Source organism: Aotus nancymaae, unplaced genomic scaffold (genome assembly GCF_030222135.1).
Source record: "Aotus nancymaae isolate 86718 unplaced genomic scaffold, 86718_ANA_hifiasm-v0.15.2.pri h1tg000095l, whole genome shotgun sequence".
Taxonomy (NCBI): Eukaryota; Metazoa; Chordata; class Mammalia; order Primates; family Aotidae; genus Aotus; species Aotus nancymaae.
Window position 1 is genome coordinate 1,456,523 of NW_026988510.1, and position 19,709 is coordinate 1,476,231.

The 19,709-nt window shown below is 62.7% G+C and overlaps 2 protein-coding genes across 3 annotated transcripts; both read left to right on the forward strand.

Moving 5' to 3' along the window:
• The first annotated feature begins 483 nt into the window (after window positions 1-483).
• MVD (mevalonate diphosphate decarboxylase) lies at window positions 484-10,165 on the forward strand. 2 transcript variants are annotated; one of them, XM_012466055.2, is made up of 10 exons: window positions 484-629; window positions 3,415-3,485; window positions 4,061-4,175; window positions 4,504-4,650; window positions 5,778-5,977; window positions 6,304-6,378; window positions 6,578-6,796; window positions 7,160-7,275; window positions 8,757-8,865; window positions 9,539-10,165. In XM_012466055.2, the coding sequence occupies exons 1-10, from the start codon at window positions 542-544 to the stop codon at window positions 9,617-9,619; spliced, it is 1,221 nt and encodes a 406-aa protein (XP_012321478.2). In that variant the 5' UTR covers window positions 484-541; the 3' UTR covers window positions 9,620-10,165. The 2 variants fall into 2 exon arrangements, with proteins under 2 accessions (XP_012321478.2, XP_012321477.2); XM_012466054.3 differs by lacking the exon at window positions 484-629 and having other exon boundaries at window positions 2,355-3,485.
• A 910-nt stretch (window positions 10,166-11,075) lies between these two features.
• LOC105726562 (cytochrome b-245 light chain) lies at window positions 11,076-17,389 on the forward strand. The gene is made up of 6 exons (XM_012466062.3): window positions 11,076-11,173; window positions 13,788-13,857; window positions 14,720-14,794; window positions 15,041-15,124; window positions 15,676-15,757; window positions 17,099-17,389. The coding sequence occupies exons 1-6, from the start codon at window positions 11,116-11,118 to the stop codon at window positions 17,309-17,311; spliced, it is 582 nt and encodes a 193-aa protein (XP_012321485.1). The 5' UTR covers window positions 11,076-11,115; the 3' UTR covers window positions 17,312-17,389.
• Window positions 17,390-19,709: the final 2,320 nt, after the last annotated feature.

The window sequence follows — 19,709 nt, forward strand, 5'->3', positions numbered from 1 at the left end:
CGGGCCCCGCACAGCACCCCCCCCCCCCGCCGCACAGCGTCTCACGGGCCCCGCACAGCCCCCCCCGCACAGCTCCTCAGGGACCTCGCACAGCCCCCCCCGCACAGCCTCCCCCCCACCCCGCGCACAGCGCCTAACGGGCCCCGCACAGCTCCCCGCAACGCCCGGCACAGCCCCAGAAAAGAGCTGCGCAGCCCGTACAAACCAGGGCGCCCGCCTAGCCGCGCCCAGACCCAGCGGCGCCGACGCCACGCACCTGCGCACACAGCGCCCGCAGACCCCGCCCCGCGCACACGGCGCCTGCGCAGACACTACCCCCGCAGGCCCTGGCGGGCGCGCTCCGAGGTTGGGGCGGGCTCAACGTCAGCGGCATATCGTCCGATCCTGCCCATTGGCTGAGACATAAAGCGTGCGCCCGACCCGCCGCTGATTGGTCGGCACGGGAACAGCCGGGCTCGCAGCGGCCAATCTTGTGGCAGCGCGTGAGGCGGCGGAGTTCTCTGGATGGGATCGCCCGTAGTGCCGGGCTGTGGGGTTGGGGATGCCGCTCGGTGGGACCATGGCCTGTGAGAAGCCGCTGGCGGTAGTCACCTGTACCGCGCCGGTCAACATCGCGGTCATCAAGTACTGTGAGTGCCGCGGACCGGCCCGGGACGGGATGGCCGGGAGCGAGGCCGGGCCCGTGGGGGTCGCGCGCTGACTCCGGGCCGCGACAGAAGGGGAAACGGAGGCTCGGGGCGGAGCGCGCCCCTTCCCCGCGGCCCGGCTCGGCGCCACCTGTTCCCCCGCGACGGCCGCCGCCCCGCAGGGTTGCCAGGCTCCCGCCCTTTAGCGATGATCGAAGTCCTCAATCATCTATTCCCCTGGATCGTACGAACCCGCCGGGGTGGCGCGCGTTTGTGGCTCCAGCTACTCGGGAGGCGGGGGGTGGCCTGAGCCCGCGAGGCCGAGGCAGCAGTAGCTGAGATCGCCCCACTGCCCTCCAGCCCGAGACCCCCTGCCCCTCCCTCGCCGCCTTTCTCCCAATGGTGACCTCCAAGAAACGGGAACAGGGCGGCCCCGCAGGCGGACCTCCGCGCCTGTGCGTTCCCAGCCAGCCCCTTCCCTTCCGCCGCGCCGGCCTGGCCGCCACTGACCGCTCAGTTATGTAACGTCGTCATTCCAAAACGTCCTGAAACTGGAATCACAGTGGCCCACCCAGTATCTTTTGAGTTCGGCTTATTTCTTTTCTCTTTTTTTTCTTTTTTTCTTTTTTGAGACGGAGTCTCTCTGTCTCCAGGCTGGAGTGCAGTGGCGCAATCTCAGCTCACTGCAACCTCCGCCTCCCGGTTCAAGTGGTTCTTCCCTCTCAGCCTCCCGAGTAGCTGGGATTACAGGTGCGTGTTGCCAAGCGCAGCTAATTTTTTTGTGTTTTAGCAGAGATGGGTTTTCACCATGTTGGTCAGGCTGGTCTCGAGCTCCTGACCTCGTGATCCGCCCACCTCAGCCACCCTAAATGCTGGGATTACAGGCGTGAGCCACTGAGCCCGGCCTTATATTATTTAATTTTTTGAGATGGAGTCTCACTGCTACGCCCAGGCTGGAGCGCAATGGTATAATCTTGGCTCACTGCAACCTCCACTTCCCGGGTTCAATGCATTCTCCTGCCTCAGCCTCATGAGTAGCTGAGGCTACAGGTGTGCGCCACCATACCTGGCTAATTTTTGCATTTTTAGTAGAGATAGGGTTTCACCATATTGGCCAGGCTGGTCTTGAACTCTTGAACTCAATCTGCCTGCCTTCACCTCCCAAAGTGCTAGGATCATAGGTGTGAGCCACTGCACCTGGCCAACAAATTATTTTTATGGAAACTTGTCCATTTTCATGTAACGTTCAGAGACTCTGGTCTTATGTAAACCTCCATTTGGGCTGGTTTTTGAAAGCATGCTGGTGGGCAGGGCGTGCTGGCTCCTGACATGGAGGCAGAAGTCCAGGTTCTGCTCCCCACCGGGTGCTGCCCCATCCCCACCAGGCCCTCGGAATTCCTGAGTGTCGACTTGGCCTCCTCTGACAAGAGCCGGCAGGTCAGGGGAGTCCAGGCTCCTGCATGCTGTCCTTCCTGGGGAGGTGAAAGTCCCTGCTCCTTCAGGGAGGGGAAGTGGTGGAGCACCTGTTGCAGCCTGGAGTGTGGGAGGAGTTTCGTTTCTTTTCTTTCTTTCTTTTTTTTTTTTTTTTGATGAGGTCTCCCTCTGTCACCCACGCTGGACTCAGGCTGGAGTGCAGTGGTGTGATCCCGGCTCACTGCAACCTCCGCCTCCCAGGTTCAAGCAATTCTCCCGCCTCAGCTTCCTGAGTAGCTGGGATAACAGGTGCGTCACTCCAGCCCAGCTAATTGTTATATTTTTAGGAGAGACGGGGTTTCACCATATCAGTCAGGTTGGGCTCGAACTCCCAGCCTCAACTGATCCACCCACCTCAGACTCCCAAAGTGCTGGGATTCCAGGCATGAGTCACCACGCCCAGCCAGGATTCTGGTTCTGTGTTGCTAGGCTGGCCTTCCTGACCCTGCTAGAGAAGGCTGGCTTTGGTTGGCAGGTCCAGCTTCTGCAGAACTAGGTCTAGGGCAGGCAGGAAAGAAAACCTGGGGCCTCCCCTGCACCTTCTCACAGCCGCTTTCTGTCACCCGCAAGAGTCTCACCTGTGACGTCCAGGATCTTAGTTGTCCCGAGTGGGAGGAAGAGGGAGAAGTCCCCCAGCTCACCTTCCTGAAAGCAGAAATCTGCCTGGCCTACCAGGGCAGCCGTGTCCGCCTGCAAGGAGGCCGCTCAGTGCTGTGTGTGAAAGAGCCTTGTGAACTTAAGGCGAGGTTCTCTGCCAGGCGTCCATCCCCAGAGACCTCCCTCCACAAATCCCAGCAGCTTGTGTGCTTACAGGGACCTTGTCAATGAGGCTTCAGCTGAGGCACTGCGCGGCGCTCCCGGGCAAACCTTTCGTTTCTGGCTTTCCAGAAGGTTGATTTCATTTGCTGTCCCATGCCTGGCTGGGCAGAAGCTTCCCAGGGAATTTGAGCAGTGAGATTTGAGACGTTATCAGGAGCTGGGCTCCTTTCGTTTGGGAAGATCGGGGGGAGGCAGGCGTTGGTGGGAGTGCCCTGCACCTGTGGAGTCACAGATGCTGGAGCAGAAGCATGAAGGAGGGGGAGTGGGGAGGATGTTGGCTGGCCTCCAGCTCTGCTCTGGGAGCCTGAGCTCAGTGGGGCGGGGAGCAGTTCTTGGGGGCAAGGGTCTAGCAGGAGGAGGGCCAGGCAGATTGTGCGATGAGAGACAGGATTGAGGCGGATGGTGGCCGTGGGTCTCTGGTGGGCACAGCTGTGGGGAACGCTGCAGGAGGGTGGGCCAGGAAGCCCACCGGCCTGGCCCTGGCTGTTCACTGCAGGGGGCAAGCGTGATGAAGAGCTGATCCTGCCCATCAACTCCTCCCTGAGCGTCACTCTGCACCAGGACCAGGTAAAGTGTGGACTGACCCCACAATACCGCAGTGCCGTTTACGGAACGTTTGTAGAACAGTTGGTACCAGCGGGCTTGGTGGCTCACATCTGCAATCCCAGCATTTCGGGAGGCTGATGTGGGAGGATCTCTTGAGCCCAGGAGTTAGAGGCCACAGTGAACTATGATGGTGCCACTGTGCTCCAGCCTGGGTGACAGAGAGTTTGTCTCTGAAACAAAACGAAACCATTGGTACCTTTTTACCTAAAGGCTAGGATGATGGCTTAGCAACGACTCCCAGCCAGCACACAGCGGCTGTTCAGTGTTAGGAGAGCTTCCCACAGCACAGCACACACCTGCCCCAGGTCCTCACACATGTGCACACCGTGCCCCAGGGCTTCCTTTGGGAGTCCCCGTCCATTCAGGACGAGGCCTGGTTGCTACACAGCGCATGACCTGTGCTTTCGGCTCCCATGGGCTTCCCCACGGCCCAGCTAAGGCCGTGTTTGCTCAAGGCTGTCTCAGCAGAAGGGGGCACCTGGCTGGCATCGGTCCTCAGTGCTGGCCTCTGAGGTGGCCCTGGGTTTCCTTTTCAGTTAAAAACCACCACAACGGCTGCCATCAGCAAGGACTTCACCGAGGACCGGGTTTGGCTGAACGGCCGGGAGGAGGACGTGGGGCAGCCGCGCCTCCAGGCCTGCCTGCAGGAGAGTGAGTTGGGGTTCCCGCAAGCCTGTCCCTCCCTGTTGTCAGCAGGGTCCAAGTGTCCAGAAAGTGCTTCTGCCTCTGGGCCCCTCCTGAGGCTGCTGGGCATAGCTGGGAACCAGACCTCTGGACTTCCCAGCTCCGGGGCCGTGGCCCACCTCCAGCACCAGCTGAGTCTGGGCCTGCGGTCTGGGGTTTTCCCGGGAAAGAGGTCTCCATGACGAGGTTTGGCAGGCAGAGGCCTGGTGTTCAGCTGTGAATCCTGGGCAGGTGGGCAGGAGCAGGTCGGACAGGGTGCTGACAGCTGGGCCACACACTGTCTCATTCTCTGCAGTCCGCCGCCTGGCCCGGAAGCGGAGGAACGCCTGGGACGGGGACCCGCCGCCCTCCAGCCTTAGCTGCAAGGTGCACGTGGCTTCGGTGAACAACTTCCCCACGGCTGCGGGCCTGGCCTCCTCGGCGGCGGGCTACGCCTGCCTAGGTGGGTGCCTGCAGAGACCTGCTGGGGTTCCAGGCTATGGGCACAGGAGCCGCTGCGCTCTGCCCGTGTTGGGGAACCCACCGCCGGGCAGGCTGAACGAGCACCTACCTCTCAGGCCTCCCTGGTCTCTGGAGTTGTTTGGGCTCTTCCCAGAGCACATCTGAACCAGGCGTCTTCCAGCTGCAGCAGTGCGGGCTCACGCCTGTGATCTTAGCAATTCAGAGGCCAATGGGGAGAATCACTTGAGGCCAGAAGTTCAAGACCAGCCTGGGCAACATAGGGAGACCCCGTCTCTACAGAAAATAAAACAATCTTCCAGTCGCTCCATGTGGGGCCCTTCAGGGCTGTCAGTGATAGAAACCACTTCAGACTGGCTCAGACCTAAAATAGCAATGACTTTGCGGCTCACATAACTTAGGATTCCAGTGGGCACAGCTGGTTGCAGGTCCCACTGGACCCAGCTCTCCGCCGGCACCAGGCCACTCTGGCGGCTTCCCACCCAGTGGCAGAGCCCATCCCCACAGTGGTGGTCTCACACGGTCTTCACCCCTCAACTCCAGGGGTGACGCTTCCCGGCCCCCCGGGTTCCGGTACCTTCCCTGAACCACCCTCCGTGACCAGGGCGGTGGGTAGCCAGGCCTGGAGGTGGGTGGGGTCGCCCTGCTGGAGCCCTATGGACTGAGAGGAGAAGGTGGCTCCTGTGCTGGGTGGGCAGGGGCACAATCTGGTGGAGTCCTGCTCTGTCCTGGCATCCGTCCCTGCCCCACATGACCTTGCCAACTCCTTCCCACCCTTAAAGCCCAGCTTGGGTGTCCTGGGGGCCTCCCTCCAGCCCCGTGGTGGGTCGGAATCCCCCAGGCGGCTTCCTGCTCTGCTGCAGGTGCCTCTTGTCACCCTTGTCTCAGGCCGCAAGCTCTGTAAGCCTCGTACAGCGAGTGCCGGGAGCCGAGCTAGTGGAGGGGTGGACGGCTGAGCCAGTGAGTGCGGGCCTCAAAGGCTGATGGCTCAGAAGCCCTGTCATCTGGAAATCCCCATTTGCCATGGGGTGCGGGGTGTTCCGGGGTGGTGAGCTGGCAGGGAGCACAGCACGGGCGGCTCTGAGGACTCCCCCCTCCCCGTGCCCGCAGCCTACACCCTGGCCCGCGTCTACGGCGTGGAGAGTGACCTCTCAGAAGTGGCTCGCCGGGGCTCAGGCAGCGCCTGCCGGAGCCTGTACGGGGGCTTTGTGGAGTGGCAGATGGGAGAGCAGACTGATGGGAAGGACAGCGTTGCCCGGCAAGTGGCCCCCGAGTCGCACTGGCCTGAACTCCGCGTCCTTATCCTGGTGGTGAGTGGGGTGGCGTGTAGCACCAGTCGGGTGGCTTCTGCTCCTAGTCAGGGCTGCCGCTGGGAACGGGAGGGAAGGCATCCCATCCACGCATTGCTTGGCTCCTGGGGTCCGTGGGGGCTGAAGCAACCACTGTTTGGCTGCGTGTTCAGGAAGTGCTCCTGTGTGGTGCCCCTGCTGTGGCTGGGAGGCCTCCGTGGTCACGCAGGAAGTACTGACTTCCACCCCCGCTGCCCGCATCAGCCAGGGAGGGCCGAGTGTCGGGAACTGCAGTCTCTGGGGCTGGTCTCCGCAGGGTGTAGCCCACGTTCTCTCTCCCCGTGCAGGTGAGCGCTGAGAAGAAGCTGACGGGCAGCACTGTGGGCATGCAGGCCAGCGTGAAGACCAGCCCCCTGCTGAGGGTGAGGCCGGGAGCAGGTGACCCTGGGGCCGTGGGGGTCACGCTTGTGCCCGGCTCTGCCCTCAGCCTCTTGCCAAGACCAGGTGGAGGAGCCAAACACAGAGACAGGGCTTGAGCTGGGCCTCCAAGCCCGGAGCCTTGCCTCGATCCCTGTGCTGTCGAGACCCCCAGTGGCTCCATGTTCACCCCGTGCCTTGCAGTTCCGGGCCGAGTCCGTGGTGCCCGCACGTATGGCGGAGATGACCCGCTGCATCCAGGAGCGAGACTTCCGGGGCTTCGCGCAGCTGACCATGCAGGACAGCAACCAGTTCCACGCCACCTGCCTCGACACCTTCCCGCCCATCTCCTACCTCAGCCCCATCTCCTGGCGCATCATCCACCTGGTGCACCGCTTCAACACCCACCACGGGGACACCAAGGTGACTCAGGCTGGGAGGGCAGCGGCTGGGCTGTAGCACGTGCCTAGCCGTGTGCTGCCGTGGAGGCGGTCCTGAGACCTGCGTGCACAGGGGTCTGTCTGAAAGCTCTGCCCTGCTGTGTGCCAGGCTCACCGACCATGTGGGTTCTTGGCTTGCTTGCCTCACAGCCCCACTGCCTTGTTCCTGGGTTCACAGGCAGAGGTGTCAAGTAACAGGCACTTGGGGCCACAGCTCCGCTCCAGTGTGGCCCTGAGGGCCCAGACTGAGCTCTTGGAGACCCCAGGGACCCCAGGCAGGCCAGAGGGTTCGGGGTACAAAGCCAGGCACCACGCACACAGCCAGGGTGACTGCCATGGGTTCCAGGTGGCGTACACCTTTGACGCGGGTCCCAATGCAGTGATCTTCACCCTGGAGGACACCGTGGCTGACTTTGTGGCTGCTGTAAGGCACACCTTTCCCCCGGGGTCCAACGGAGACACGTGAGTGTGGACCCCTCCCTTCCTCCTTTTTGGGAGATGGTGCCCAGAACATCCTTCCCGAAGGGACGGAGGCAGCTCAAGGCTGTGACACTGACGGCGTCCCACGGCAGGTGTCCATCCCCCTAAGTGTGGGACCCACACAGTGTGTCCCCATGGAGCCATCCCACAGCCCACGTCCACAAGGAAAAAAGCGAGGCCACGCACGCGTGTGTGAGCGACACCCAGGGTCTCCCACCTCCTGAGAGATGGCGTCCCCTGCAGCTCGGGAGCCTGCAGGCCTCTAGTCCTTAGAAGAGTGGCTTCTTAGAAAACACGCGTGCATTCCCAGGAGCACGTACACGTGTCTGACATTTGGAAGGAAAGGGTTCAAAGCCTCCGACTTCCTCCTCACTGAAATGAGTCAGAGCCAGTCCAGGCGGCCAGTGTCCCTTCCCTGCAGTTGGGTGTTCTTTCTGGGCTGGGGTCCAGCAGCTGCATCCTGGCACCGTGGAGCTCCCATGTACACCCTCCTCAGTTTGTAGCTCGGCCCCGCCTCCTTAGGCCACGGGCAGTTTCTTCCTCCCGTGGCTTTCATCGTCTCATTCTCAGTGTGAGGGGCGCCTCTCGCCGAAGGGTGTCTGGAAGCCTGTGGGGATGTGTGTCTGCCCTGGGTGGAGGCAATATTGACTTCTGATAATCTGGGGCCTGCCCCGTGAGACGATGGACTGAGACCCACATCCCAGGACTGCCTTCCTGGGCAGTGCCAGGCCCGTGCCCCTGCTCTGGGTGGGGCGTGCAAGTTTTCGCTGTTCTGCGGAACACCGTGACAAGCGCACCAGCTTGAACTGGGCACTTCCCTAAGCTGTTACCCCATGGGGCTGGGCAGCAGCCTCGGTCAGACACGGGCCCAGGCCTCTTGAAGGCCCCCGCAGAGCAGCCCCAGCCTGGGCATAGCTGTTTACCACATAACCTCAAACTTACTGTCTCAGGCCGGGCGTGGTGACTGACACCTGTAATCCCAGCACTTTGGGAGGCTGAGGCAGGCAGATAGATCACCTGAGGTCAGGAGTTCAAGACCAGCCTGGCCAATATGGTGAAACTCCGTCTCTACGAAAAATTCAAAAAGTAGCTGGGCATGGTGGTGGGCACCTGTAGTCCCAGCTGCTCCAGAGGCTGAGGCAGGAGAATTGCTTGAACCTGGGAGGTAGAGGTGGCAGCGAGCCGAGGTCACGCCACTGCACTCCAGCCTGGGCAACGGAGCGAGACTCCGTCTCGAGAGCATACGATCCCGCATCCCATGGTGTGGGGACATTCACTGGGTTGTGTAGCCACCTCCTTAACTTTTCCATCCCCTCTTAAAGAAACCTGTCCCCATAGCAGCCACCTACCGTCTCCCCTCCCTGGGCCCTGCCAGCCAGGAAAACCTTCCTGTCTCCGGCCTTGCCTGTTCTAGACGCTTAGAGAAATGCACATGTATACCATGCCCCTGCCTGCTTTTCCAGGTTTCTGAAGGGGCTGCAGGTGAGGCCGGCCCCTCTCCCCGCTGAGCTTAAGGCTGCGCTGGCCATGGAGCCGACTCCCGGTGGGATCAAGTACATCATTGCCACTCAGGTGAGGCCCAGTACCCTGTGGGGTTTCTTTTCCTGCCAGAGGGGCCCGCCCAGGCTCGGCCCGGCTCCCTGTCCCTACCGTGTTTCAGGCAGGAAGCCAGAATGCCTTTAGCTCTTGTGTTTCATTCATTTGCTCTCAAAGGAGGCTGCAGGCCACTGGTGAGGCTCAGAGCAGCAGGACTGGGCCAGGCTGGGGGTGGAGGGATAAGTCTAATACAGGCTCCCAGGGAGACAGGTGGGGAGTACCTGATACGGGTGCTGCTGGGGTCCCGGGGACAGCCTCTCTCCCTGGGGCTTCCCCCACCCCAACTAGCCCAGTAGACCAGGACTCCTGCTTTCTGACCTGCTCAGAGGGCCAAGCCCCCATCAGCGATCACGTCCACCCAAGCCGTTGCCTTTGCCATCCTCTCAAGGGCCGCGTGCACAGGGCTGTGTGGTCCTCTGTCCACCCAGTGACAGAGGCAGTGCCCCAGGCAGAGGGCTCCCAGCTGGCAGGGGCAGCTGTGCCTGCAGGAGCTGGGTGTGGGTGTCACTCGGGTGTCGTAGCTTCTGACCAAGACCCACCGGAAGGGCGGGGCACACTGCTGCTCTCCTGTGTCCAGTCCCTACACATGCTGGGGCACAGGGCAGTGTGCTGCCATCGCCGGCGACCTGACATGGAGCTCTACCTCCAGGTGGGGCCAGGGCCTCAAATCCTGGACAACCCCTGCACCCACCTCCTGGGTCCTGACGGCCTGCCGAAGCCAGCTGCCTGACCGCTTCTGCAGGACCGCACGCCGCCTGGAGAAGGGGTGTCCTCGCCGGAGCTAGAAAGAGGGTGTGGTAGACTGGCTGGACCGCCGGGACTTGTGTATGGTGGCCTGGCTCCGGGTCCACGGGCAGCGTGCCGCGGGGCAGTGTGGGGAGACCTGCGGGTGCCGGATGTCAGAAGAGGTCCCCGCCGAGTGCCTCAGCTGCCCTGAGCTGCACCAGCACTTCGCCAAGATGGATGGGGTCGGGGCATGAAAGCTGGCAGAGCCGGGTGCGGCAGGGCTGAAGGGCTTTCTTACCGCGCTGCGGCCGTTCCCACTGCTCCAAGACGGGAGCTCGGCAGGGAGTTGGCATCCTCAGGGCCGGGGGTGGGGGTCACTGTGCTGCAGCCACCTCAGGCCTCAGGAAGCCACAAAGTATCTCGGCTGGTGGCTGCCCGCAGCGCCTCTTCAGAGACCCTGCCCAGGCCCAGGTGTGGCTGCAATGGTGGCAGGAGTGGGCACCAGCGCGGCCCTGGTGACTGTGGGAATAAACTGGCATTGCGGCCTCTGCCTCCTGCTGCTTTCCTTGTTTGTTCAGATTCAGTGAGGTCATCCTGTTTTCCTGTTTCCTAAACCAGCATTCCCGGGCTCCTGCTCTGAGTGGCCCTGGGACTTGCCAGGGAGTACAGGTGTGCCCTGTGAGGGCCTCGGGGAGCAGGCTGGGTAGAGGCATGGGAGGCTCCCCTCAAACCCCACACTGGCTCAGGTGGGACCCTCAGGCAGCCCCAGGCCTAAAGTCTTCCCATGGGCACTGGGTCCACTTCCCCCCACCTCCCACTTACCACCTCTGCTGCCCTTTCCCCACCCTTAACGCCAACCCCTGCCTCCCATCCCCAGGCCGGACATGACAGGACAGCTGTCACCGTGCACATCCTGTCCCCTCCCCCCGAGTCTCAGTCACAGTCGAGTGATGGTCAGGGGATGCCCGCAGTGTCGGACCCAGGCCACGCCTGTGCCGGCCTAGAGCCAGGGTGAAGAAATAGGGGCAGGGCCTCTGGCCGCCACGGGGAGGCCACCCTTGGCCCCGGTAGCATCAGGGTGCAGAGGTGGTCCTGGGCTGTAAGGGTGGCCCCCACCCCCCAAGGCTCTGGAGAGGCGGATCTGCTCAGGAAGCCGACCCTTCACACCTTTCTCTGCTATTCCTAGAAGGCTTGTTGACACAAGGCTGGGAAGTCCGCGCTGGGCAGGGGCACTAGTCAGGGCGGGAGAGCTGAAGCTGGGAAACGCACACTCCCCGCCTGGGCTGGGGCTGCCACGCAGGGCCCCTCCTGAGCCTGTCGCGTCTGGAGAGGGCGGGGGCAGAAGGTTCCGGGACAGCCCCGCACCCCACAGAGGCGGGTCTCCGCCCACCCGCGGTCACCTGGGGGGCTGGGGGCGGGGCCGGGGTGGGGCGGGGCTCGGCCGGGAGCGCAGGGGCGGCAGTGCGCGCCTAGCAGTGTCCCAGCCGGGTCCGCGCAGCCATGGGGCAGATCGAGTGGGCCATGTGGGCCAACGAGCAGGCGCTGGCGTCCGGCCTGAGTGAGTGCGCGGCAAGGGCGGTGGAGGCTGCAGCCTGGGGGTGTCCCAAGACCCCAGCCGGGGACCTCGGGCTACTTACCGGGCGGGGAGGTGGGGCACCAGGCGGGCTGGGCTGGGCTGGGGTGGGGTCAGGCCCGGAGGGTGCGGGGAACGAGGGCGGGACCTTCAGGCCGTGGGCTGGAAGGAGTTCCGAGACCCCGAACAGTCCGCTTGCAGACCCAGCGGAGCGGCGCCTCCTCCCCCATTCGCTTCCCTCCGTTCTCCGACTCCGCGAAGGAGGAAGTTGCAGCGCAGGGGAAGAGGCGGTTCAGCCCCGGTGGTTTCCGGGGTGACCGCCCCCCCCAGGCCCCCGAGTGGGGGCTCTGGCCTGGACATCGGGAGAAGCTCCCCTCCCCTCGGTAGCCAGCTGGGCTGGGGATCAGGCCCCCTGTACTTGGGGTGGGAAGGTGGGCTCTTCATGCCGTGGGGCTCAGCCCTCCTCATCTGGAGTCGGCCTGGGATTTCACAAGTCACGGACACCACCCAGTGACCGCCCTGCCCAGCCCAGTCCAGTCGCGCTTGGGGTGGGATGGCGCCCTGCTGCGCATTGCTCAGGCGTGCTGCTGAGGGCGGCAGACTCCATTCGGAAATGAACCCTCTCAGGACCAGGGTGGGTGAGAGTGGGCTCAGGTGGGGTCTAAGGCCAGAGGAATCATGGCAGCAGCTCCAGGAAGGACCCGCAGCAGGGGAGGAGTGCATGGGAAGGGCTGGGGGTGAGGAGGGGCCTGCTGCTGCCACTCCCCTGGGGCTCTGAGCACCCTCTGTTGTCTGGGGACTGAGGGAAGCAGAGACCGCAGGGTGGGAGGCCTGGAGCTCAGGGGCCTGCCAACTGTCTGCCCAGCAAAGTCACCACCCACTCAGAGTCAGCCACCAAGAACTCGGTGGGTCAGTTCAGACAGCTCTCCCCAGAGCCGCCCCATGGGACTGTCACCCTGCCTGCCCGTACTCCCTGCAGGAAGTAGAGGGACTGAGGCACCCAGCTGGGAGCCAGGAGACCTGGGCTCTAAGCCTGTCCTGTTCGGGCAGCTTCCCTGCTGAAACCAGCAGGGCTCCTGGCCCGAAGGGTAAGCACCGGATCAGACAGATTGGATGCCCTGCGCTGCCCACCCCAGCCTCCCTACCCCCTCCTCCAGCTGCTGGTTTCCTTTCTGCTCTAGATCTCCTGAGCATGCCCAGGGCCTTGGCACAAGCTGCTGCCTCTGCAGAGCCTCATAGCTGTCCCATTTATTTCTCAAATGGCACCTGCTTGGGGAGGCGTGGAGCCCCAGGAGGCAGCTGGCCCCGAGAGAGTGGGGCCCTTGACAGAGTCCCTGTACACAGCAGGTGCTCTATAAATGTGGCTGGGTGCCACAGTGTGTCCTCAGGCCTCCCTGGTGGCATCAGCAGCAGCCTTGCACCCTCTTTCGGAGGGCAGGCTCAGGACCGGGACAGTCCCCCAAAGATGCACGGACAACAGGCTGAGTGGACTCAAGGACACTGCCCTGCCTTCCTCCGACGCAACGGGCAAAGTCAGGGAGTTAATGTGTAGCTGGGCTCAAACCAAGGATAGGAAATCTTCAAGGATGACCACGGGGTGACAAAAACAATGGCTGGCAGGGTGAGGCGGCCACGCCTGTAATCCCAGCACTTTGCAAGGCTGAGGTGGGAACACTGCTTGAGCCCAGCGAGTTGATACTACAGTGAGCTGTGTTTGTGCCACTGCACTCCAGTCTGGGCAACAGCAAGATCCTGTCTAGAAAACAGTAAGCATGGCCAGGCACCACGGCTCATGCCTGTAATCCCAGCACTTTGGGAGGCCAAGGCAGGTGGATCACCTGATGTTAGGAGTTCAAGACTAGCCTGGCCAATATGGTGAAACCCCGTCTCTACTAAAAATACAAAAATTATCCAGGCGTGACGGTGCGCGCCTGTAATCCCAGCTACTCGGGAGGCTGAGGCAGGAGAATTGCTGGAACCCAGGAGGCGAAGGTTGCGGTGAGCCGAGATCGTGCCACTGTACTCCAGCCTGGGTGACAGAGTGAGACTCTGTCTTAAAAAAAAAAACAAAAAAAAACAGTAAGAGGGAGCATGGGACAATAACCAGAAGAAAGGTGCAGAAATAGCCCTATCAGTTCGAAACCGAAATTAAGGCCAACAGCTGACGGGTTTGCAGGAACTCTGTGTCAGGGACACTCCAAGATGCAGAAACCACACTCGGCATATAGGCTTTCACGCATCAAACAAAGACTCACGGTGACAAGCGTGTCCATTCGGGGGTCCCAGAGCCCAGGAACACAGGCCCACCGGTGTCTGCAGGTCGGGCCGTCCCTTGGCCGCTCCTGGACCTCGGAGCCCAGGGACATCTCACACCCCACTCTGCCAGGCCGTGCACCACCAGCTCTGCTCTTCACCAGTGCGGGGGGCTGCCTCCTGGGGTGTCCCCGACCCTGTCACTGTGCTGTGGGCATCTGTAAGGACAAACACATGGACTGCAGGGGACAGTTCTTGGTGGCCTGGTGGCCCATGGTAGAGAAAGGGGGTGGCCCAGGCCCCCGGGACGGGAGCCCCTCAGTGCCTGACCCACTTCTCCCCACAGTCCTCATCACAGGGGGCATTGTGGCCACTGCCGGGCGCTTCACCCAGTGGTACTTTGGAGCCTACTCCATGTATCCTTCCACCCGAGGCAGGGGTGGGCAGGGAACGCCCAGGGCAGAGCCGGGGAGCCACTTCACAGGGAGCGCTTCGCCTCCGCTCCCCAGCACCACAGCCAGGCTGGGAGACAGGGCAGGCTGTCCAGGGGCTGGGCAGCCCAGGCCGCATCAGCCAGGCCGCTCGCCTGGGCCATGTGGTGGTCAGCAGCAGACCTGCCAGCCTGAGTCCTGGCGAGGGGTGGGCGGGTGGTGCCCCCTGAGGGCCAGGGCCAGCACTGGGGCCTCCCTTGGACTGCTGGGATCCCCATCCATCATCCGCCTTGGCCAGCCCCTCCACCTCCTCTGCCCCATCTCAGCCCTGCTGCCCTGCCAGACCTCCCAACAAGGAGCAGTGGGCAGGGTGGTATGAGGGCAGGTGTGGGCCAGCCTCAGGTGCCCGGACCTGTTGGCACCTCCCGTGGCTGTTTGCTGCTCTGTGACCTCAGGCAGTGGCTGCCTCCCCCCACTTTTTTTTGAGACAGGGTCTCGCTCTGTCCCCTAGGCTGGAGTGCATCGGTGCCATCACGACGCATGGCAGCCTCCACCTGGGCTCAGGCAATCCTCTCACCTCGGCCTCTGCAGTGTCCGGGACCACAGGCGCATGCCACCACACCTGGCTAATTTTTAAATTTTTTGTAGAGATGGGGTCTCACTATGTTGTCCAGGCTGGTCTCAAACTCCTGGGCTCCAGTAATTCTCCCGCCTCAGCCTCCCACAGTGCTGGGATTCCAGGCGTGAGCCGCCGTGCCTGGCCCGTCTCCGTGCTGTCTTAGTAAAGGGGGCTCACTGTGTGGCCCCTCAGGCTGAGCTGGGCTGTTCCTTAACCACATGGCTTCAGTGTGGCGGGCGTGTTTGTCTGCCTGCTGGAGTACCCCCGTGGAAAGAGGAAGAAGGGTTCCACCATGGAGCGCTGGTGAGTCACCTCCTGCACGCTCTGGGGTCTGGCCCAGGGCTGTGGGGCCCAGGCAGGGCCCACAGGGTCGGGTGTGTGAAGTCTGGTTCCTCGCTCGGAGGCTCTGGAACCAACCCTTCGGTCCTTGTGGGCAAACCAAGGCCCGTGCCTGCCTGGCACGTTTCCTGGGAGGAAAGAGGCCCGGGTGCCCTGGAGCGGTCCTGAGTGGGAGAGGCCCACCTCACTGTCCCGTCCTCCCTCCCACAGTGGGCAGAAGTATATGACCGCCGTGGTGAAGCTGTTCGGGCCCCTCACCAGGAATTATTACATCCGGGCCGTCCTGCACCTCCTGTGAGGCCCACCCCTCACTCCCTCTGGGGCTCGGGACGGTTTGGAGCAGACCCTCCCCACTGTCCCACCTGCCAGGCTGCCTGGACTGGAGCCACCGCCACTTACCTGGACATTTTTCTAAACCAAAATTCGGGTCCCCAGGTCTGGCAGGGCCCCTGGGATTCCTAAGGATCCTCCCCAGACCTGAGCAGCTCCAATCACAGCAGCATGGGCTGGGGCCCACAGGCCCTGCTGGGTGGTCTTGCCTGGGCTTCCTGGTGGAAGGTCCCACGCTGTGTGTCTGGTGGTCGCTGCCGGCCAAGGCCGGGACACCTGTGTGTGGCTGCCCTGCAGCTGTGAGGGCTTCCTCCCAGCAAGTGTGCAGAGCCGCTCATGTCCCCATCAAGGCTGAGAACACCCAGGACCCAAACAAGCCCCTGACTCCGCACATCCCCTTGGTCTGCCGTCTGTCTTGTCCTGAGACCTTGGGGCCTCGGCCCCCATACCTGGGGCTCTGTTCCTCTTTCTGAGTGCCCTTCTGTGTCCCTGCCTCCCACCCACCGCCCCCGCAGGCTGTCGGTGCCTGCCGGCTTCCTGCTGGCTACCATCCTCGGGACCGCCTGCCTGGCCATCGCCAGCGGCATCTACCTGCTGGTGAGTAGTGCTCCCTGAGGTCGGCTCCCGCCACCCCCAGCCCCAGCCCTTGCCCTGACACCCTCAGACACGCATGGCCCTTGAAGCCGGCTCTGCAGGCTGAGCTAGCCTGGAAGCAAGCGTGAGCCGGGGCGTGAGCTGACAGCATGGCGGGACATGACCGCCACAACAGTTGCTCTGTGTCTGGTCATTTCTCTGCTCATTAACCCGAAACACAGCCCTGGGAGGGGTTCTGGGGTCCCCGCTTTACAGACAAAGACGCGGAGGCTCAGAGAGGTGCTAGAGCTGGCCTGGAGTCACACCGCCGCTGAGGGCCCTGCGTGGGCTTGGGGCCACGTATCAGGCTTTTCTCACCTGAACCCTGTCTGAGCTGATTCGTGGGCGGTGCCAGGACGCACGCCGTCACGCAGACATTTTTTAAACTGCAGACACCTGGGTTTGATTTGTGAAACCAGCACGCTGTTAGAAGGCTGCTCATGGGATACGGTGGTCCTTCTAAGAGTGTAGGGATGGGCGGGAGGACAGGGTGCAGCCAGGGCAGGCCTCGGGTGCAGTGCCCCTGCCTGCCCTGGGCTCTGGAGCAGATGGCTGCAGGCCGCCCCTCACTGCGGGGCCTGTGAGTGGACAGAGCCCTTGGATTTTGCTCATTCATTTCCTTTTGTCACCAGTGCCAAGTTCCTCCTGTCCTCAGAGGGAACTGCTTCCCCTGGGTGTGCACCTTCTAGTGTGTGTGCAGGATTCTGTGTATGCCTTCCGCGTATAATGTGAAATAGTTTTCCTACTGTATCTTTTATGGGATAGGAGATGGGCAGCACACACGCCCAGGAGTCTGTGTTTTTAGTAAGCCAGTGAATCCCTGTTCTTCAGTCTCTCCCCAAACCCCCATGTGCAGAAATGCCTGGGCACCCTTGGGGGGCTGCTGACCAGGGTGGGTGAGTGGGTGGCGCCCACCAGACAGAGCAGGGCCTTCCGCTCTTCTGGGCCACCTTCCTGCTGGACCTCGGGCCTGCCTCCCTGCCCCCCTGCCCCCCATGCCCTGGGCGCCTTGGGAGAATTTGGGTGCTGGAATTTGCATCTGGGAGTGGCCACCAGGGGGCTCTTCCAGAAGCCTAGGGGTTCCGCCGCGCTCCTGGCGTGAAGCAATAGCTTGGGTTGATGTCAGGCCGACCCAGGTCCTGGCTGTGTGTCCTCGGGCGCGTCACTTAACCTCTCTGAGCGGCACTGGCACCGTCCCGCCTGGGATTCAGACTGAAGCCTGTCCGGGACCCCTGGCGGGGTGGGCCTCCAGGGAGGGAGGGAGGGAGGGCGCTGGGCGCGGCCCAACCCCTCAGTGCCCCGCAGGCGGCCGTGCGCGGCGAGCAGTGGACGCCCATCGAGCCCAAGCCCCGGGAGCGACCGCAGGTCGGAGGCACCATCAAGCAGCCGCCCAGCAACCCCCCGCCGCGGCCTCCGGCCGAGGCCCGCAAGAAGCCCAGCGAGGAGGCGGCGGCGGCGGAGGGCCCCTCGGCGGGCCCCCAGACCAACCCCATCCCGGTGACCGACGAGATCGTGTGACCGCGCCCCGGACCTGCCCGTTCTCCCCGCGCGCCCGCCAGGGGGCGCCCGCCCGCAATAAACGCAGCGAAGCCCGGAGCGTCTGAGCCTGTGTGGGCGGGGCCGGTGGGCGGGGCCAGGCTGCCTCGGTCCCGCGGGCACTCCCTTTCCTGCCCGGCGGGACTCCGTGCCGCGTTCCATTTTCATTAGCATCAGCATCGCCTTCCTTCCCAGCAGCACACGAAATCCCGGGGTGCCGTGTAGTCCACGACCTACGGTACCTGGATTCCAGGTGTGTGCCTCCCTAGAAAGGTCGTCCCGGGCCTGCAGGAGGCCGTGAGTCCTCTCTCGACAGTCTCCCAGGCCCCGCAGCCCATCCGCATCTCTGGACACACTCAACGCCACCTTAAGGGGGTTGGATTCCAGAGGAGGCCGCTGGCTTTGAGTGAAGCGGGAACAGGGCGGGAGCCTCTTTTCTGTAGAAGGCGGGGTGAGGCTGGTGGCACATGCGCCCTTGTTTGCCCCCACATTGATGTTGGGGGCCCTCCAGCTGCCCGGGGCACTCAGGCCACTCCCGCCCGTCGCTCGTGCTGTGGCTGTGGCTGGCTGCACACAATCCTGCCCCGCCTACTGATCTCACCACCTCCCCAGCCGGGTGCCCCCAAAGCTTTGCCAGGCATCAGCCATCCCCCCACCCCTGGGCTCTCCGAGGCACCCACTCCCCCGAGGTCGGAGAAGCCCTTGCCTCCTGCTTCCCAGCAACTCACACTTCAGAGCCAGGGTCCTCTCCTGTTCCCAACTCACCCCCCAGCAGCCTGCACTCAGCACCATACAGACGTCCCAACCCAGCCTCGCCGCAGTGAGCCGTCCCCCCAGGTCAGCAAGCTTCAGGTCACCCTTGACGCCCCCACACCCCCACATCCGTCCTGGCCCAAGTCCAGACCCCAGGCCCATGGGCCATCCCCACCCATGTCACCTGCTGCCCTCATCCGCTCTGCCCTCACCTCCTGAAATCATCCTGCTGCTGCTGCTGTTCAAACCCAAAGCCTCACCCCGTGCCTCCAGCTCAATCCACGGCCTCAGAACCCACAGGCTCAGCTGATAGTCACAAGCTTCTCAGGGCCCCAGGGCAGACATGAGCTGCACCCCCAGCGCCCTACCCTGCCCCCATGGTCCCTCACTCTGCCCATCTGGTGTCGGCCACACTGGGCACTCGGACCCTTGGACACGCCCAGCATGCGTCTTCTCAGGCCCTTCCTGCCACCTGGTTCCGCCCTCCTCCCCTTCAGGTCTCCAGACCTCCCTGGCCCCCTGCTTGGAACTGCAGCCTCCCCCAGAGCCTCTGTCCTGGACTCATTCGCAGACTAAATACCACTTGCTTCATCAGTCACCGTCGGGGTAGGAGGGGTTTTGTCCCTTTCGTTCTCACCCTGTTCCCAGTGCCAGGCACTCAGTAGAAACTCAATATGGCTGGGCACAGGGGCTCACGCCTGTAATCCCAGCACTGTGGGAGGCTGAGGCAGGAGGATCATGTGAGCTTGGGAGTTCAAGACCAGTCTGGCCCACATGGTGAAGCCCCGTCTCTACTAAAAATACAAAAGTTAGTTGGGTGTGGTGGCGCACACCTGTACTGGGCGGGTGAGATGAGAGAATCACTTGAACCCAGAGCCGGGGTTGCAGTGAGCTGAAGTCACACCACTGTACTCCTGCCTGGGCAACAGAGTGAGACCCTGTCTCAAAAAATGAAAGAAACTCAATACATGTGTTGAATGAAAATTTCACCTCCTGGACAAAGGCCACCACCTCCAGGAAGTCTTCCCTGAGGCCTCCTCCTCTGGGGGCCTGAATGGAGTCCTTGTTCTTTTGTGCAACTCCCCTGCCCCCATCCCCAGGCCCCTGCACACAGTAGGTGGGTGAGCCGGGGGTCAGGCAGGGGAGAGGCTGACAACTGCCCAGTGGCCCAATGGCAATGTCAGCACTCAGGGCTGGGGGCCTAGAGACTGAGGCCTGAGACTGCCACAGGCCTGGGCCCTGTTTCCATGACTGAGGCTGCTCACTCTGGGACCCTGTAACTAAAATCTCCAACAGAGGGCCTGGCACGCGGTGCTCACGCCTATAATCCCAGCACTTTGGGAGGCCGAGGCAGGTGGATCGCAAGGTCAGGAGTTCAAGACCAGCCTGGCCAAGTTGTTGAAACCCCATCTCTACTAAAAATACAAAAATTCCTGTAATCCCAGCACTTTGGGAGGCCGAGGCGGGTGGATCACGAGGTCAAGAGATCGAGACCATCCTGGTCAACATGGTGAAACCCCGTCTCTACTAAAAATACAAAAAATTAGCTGGCCATGGTGGCGCGTGCCTGTAATCCCAGCTACTCGGGAAGCTGAGGCAGGAGAATTGCCTGAACCCAGGAGTTGGA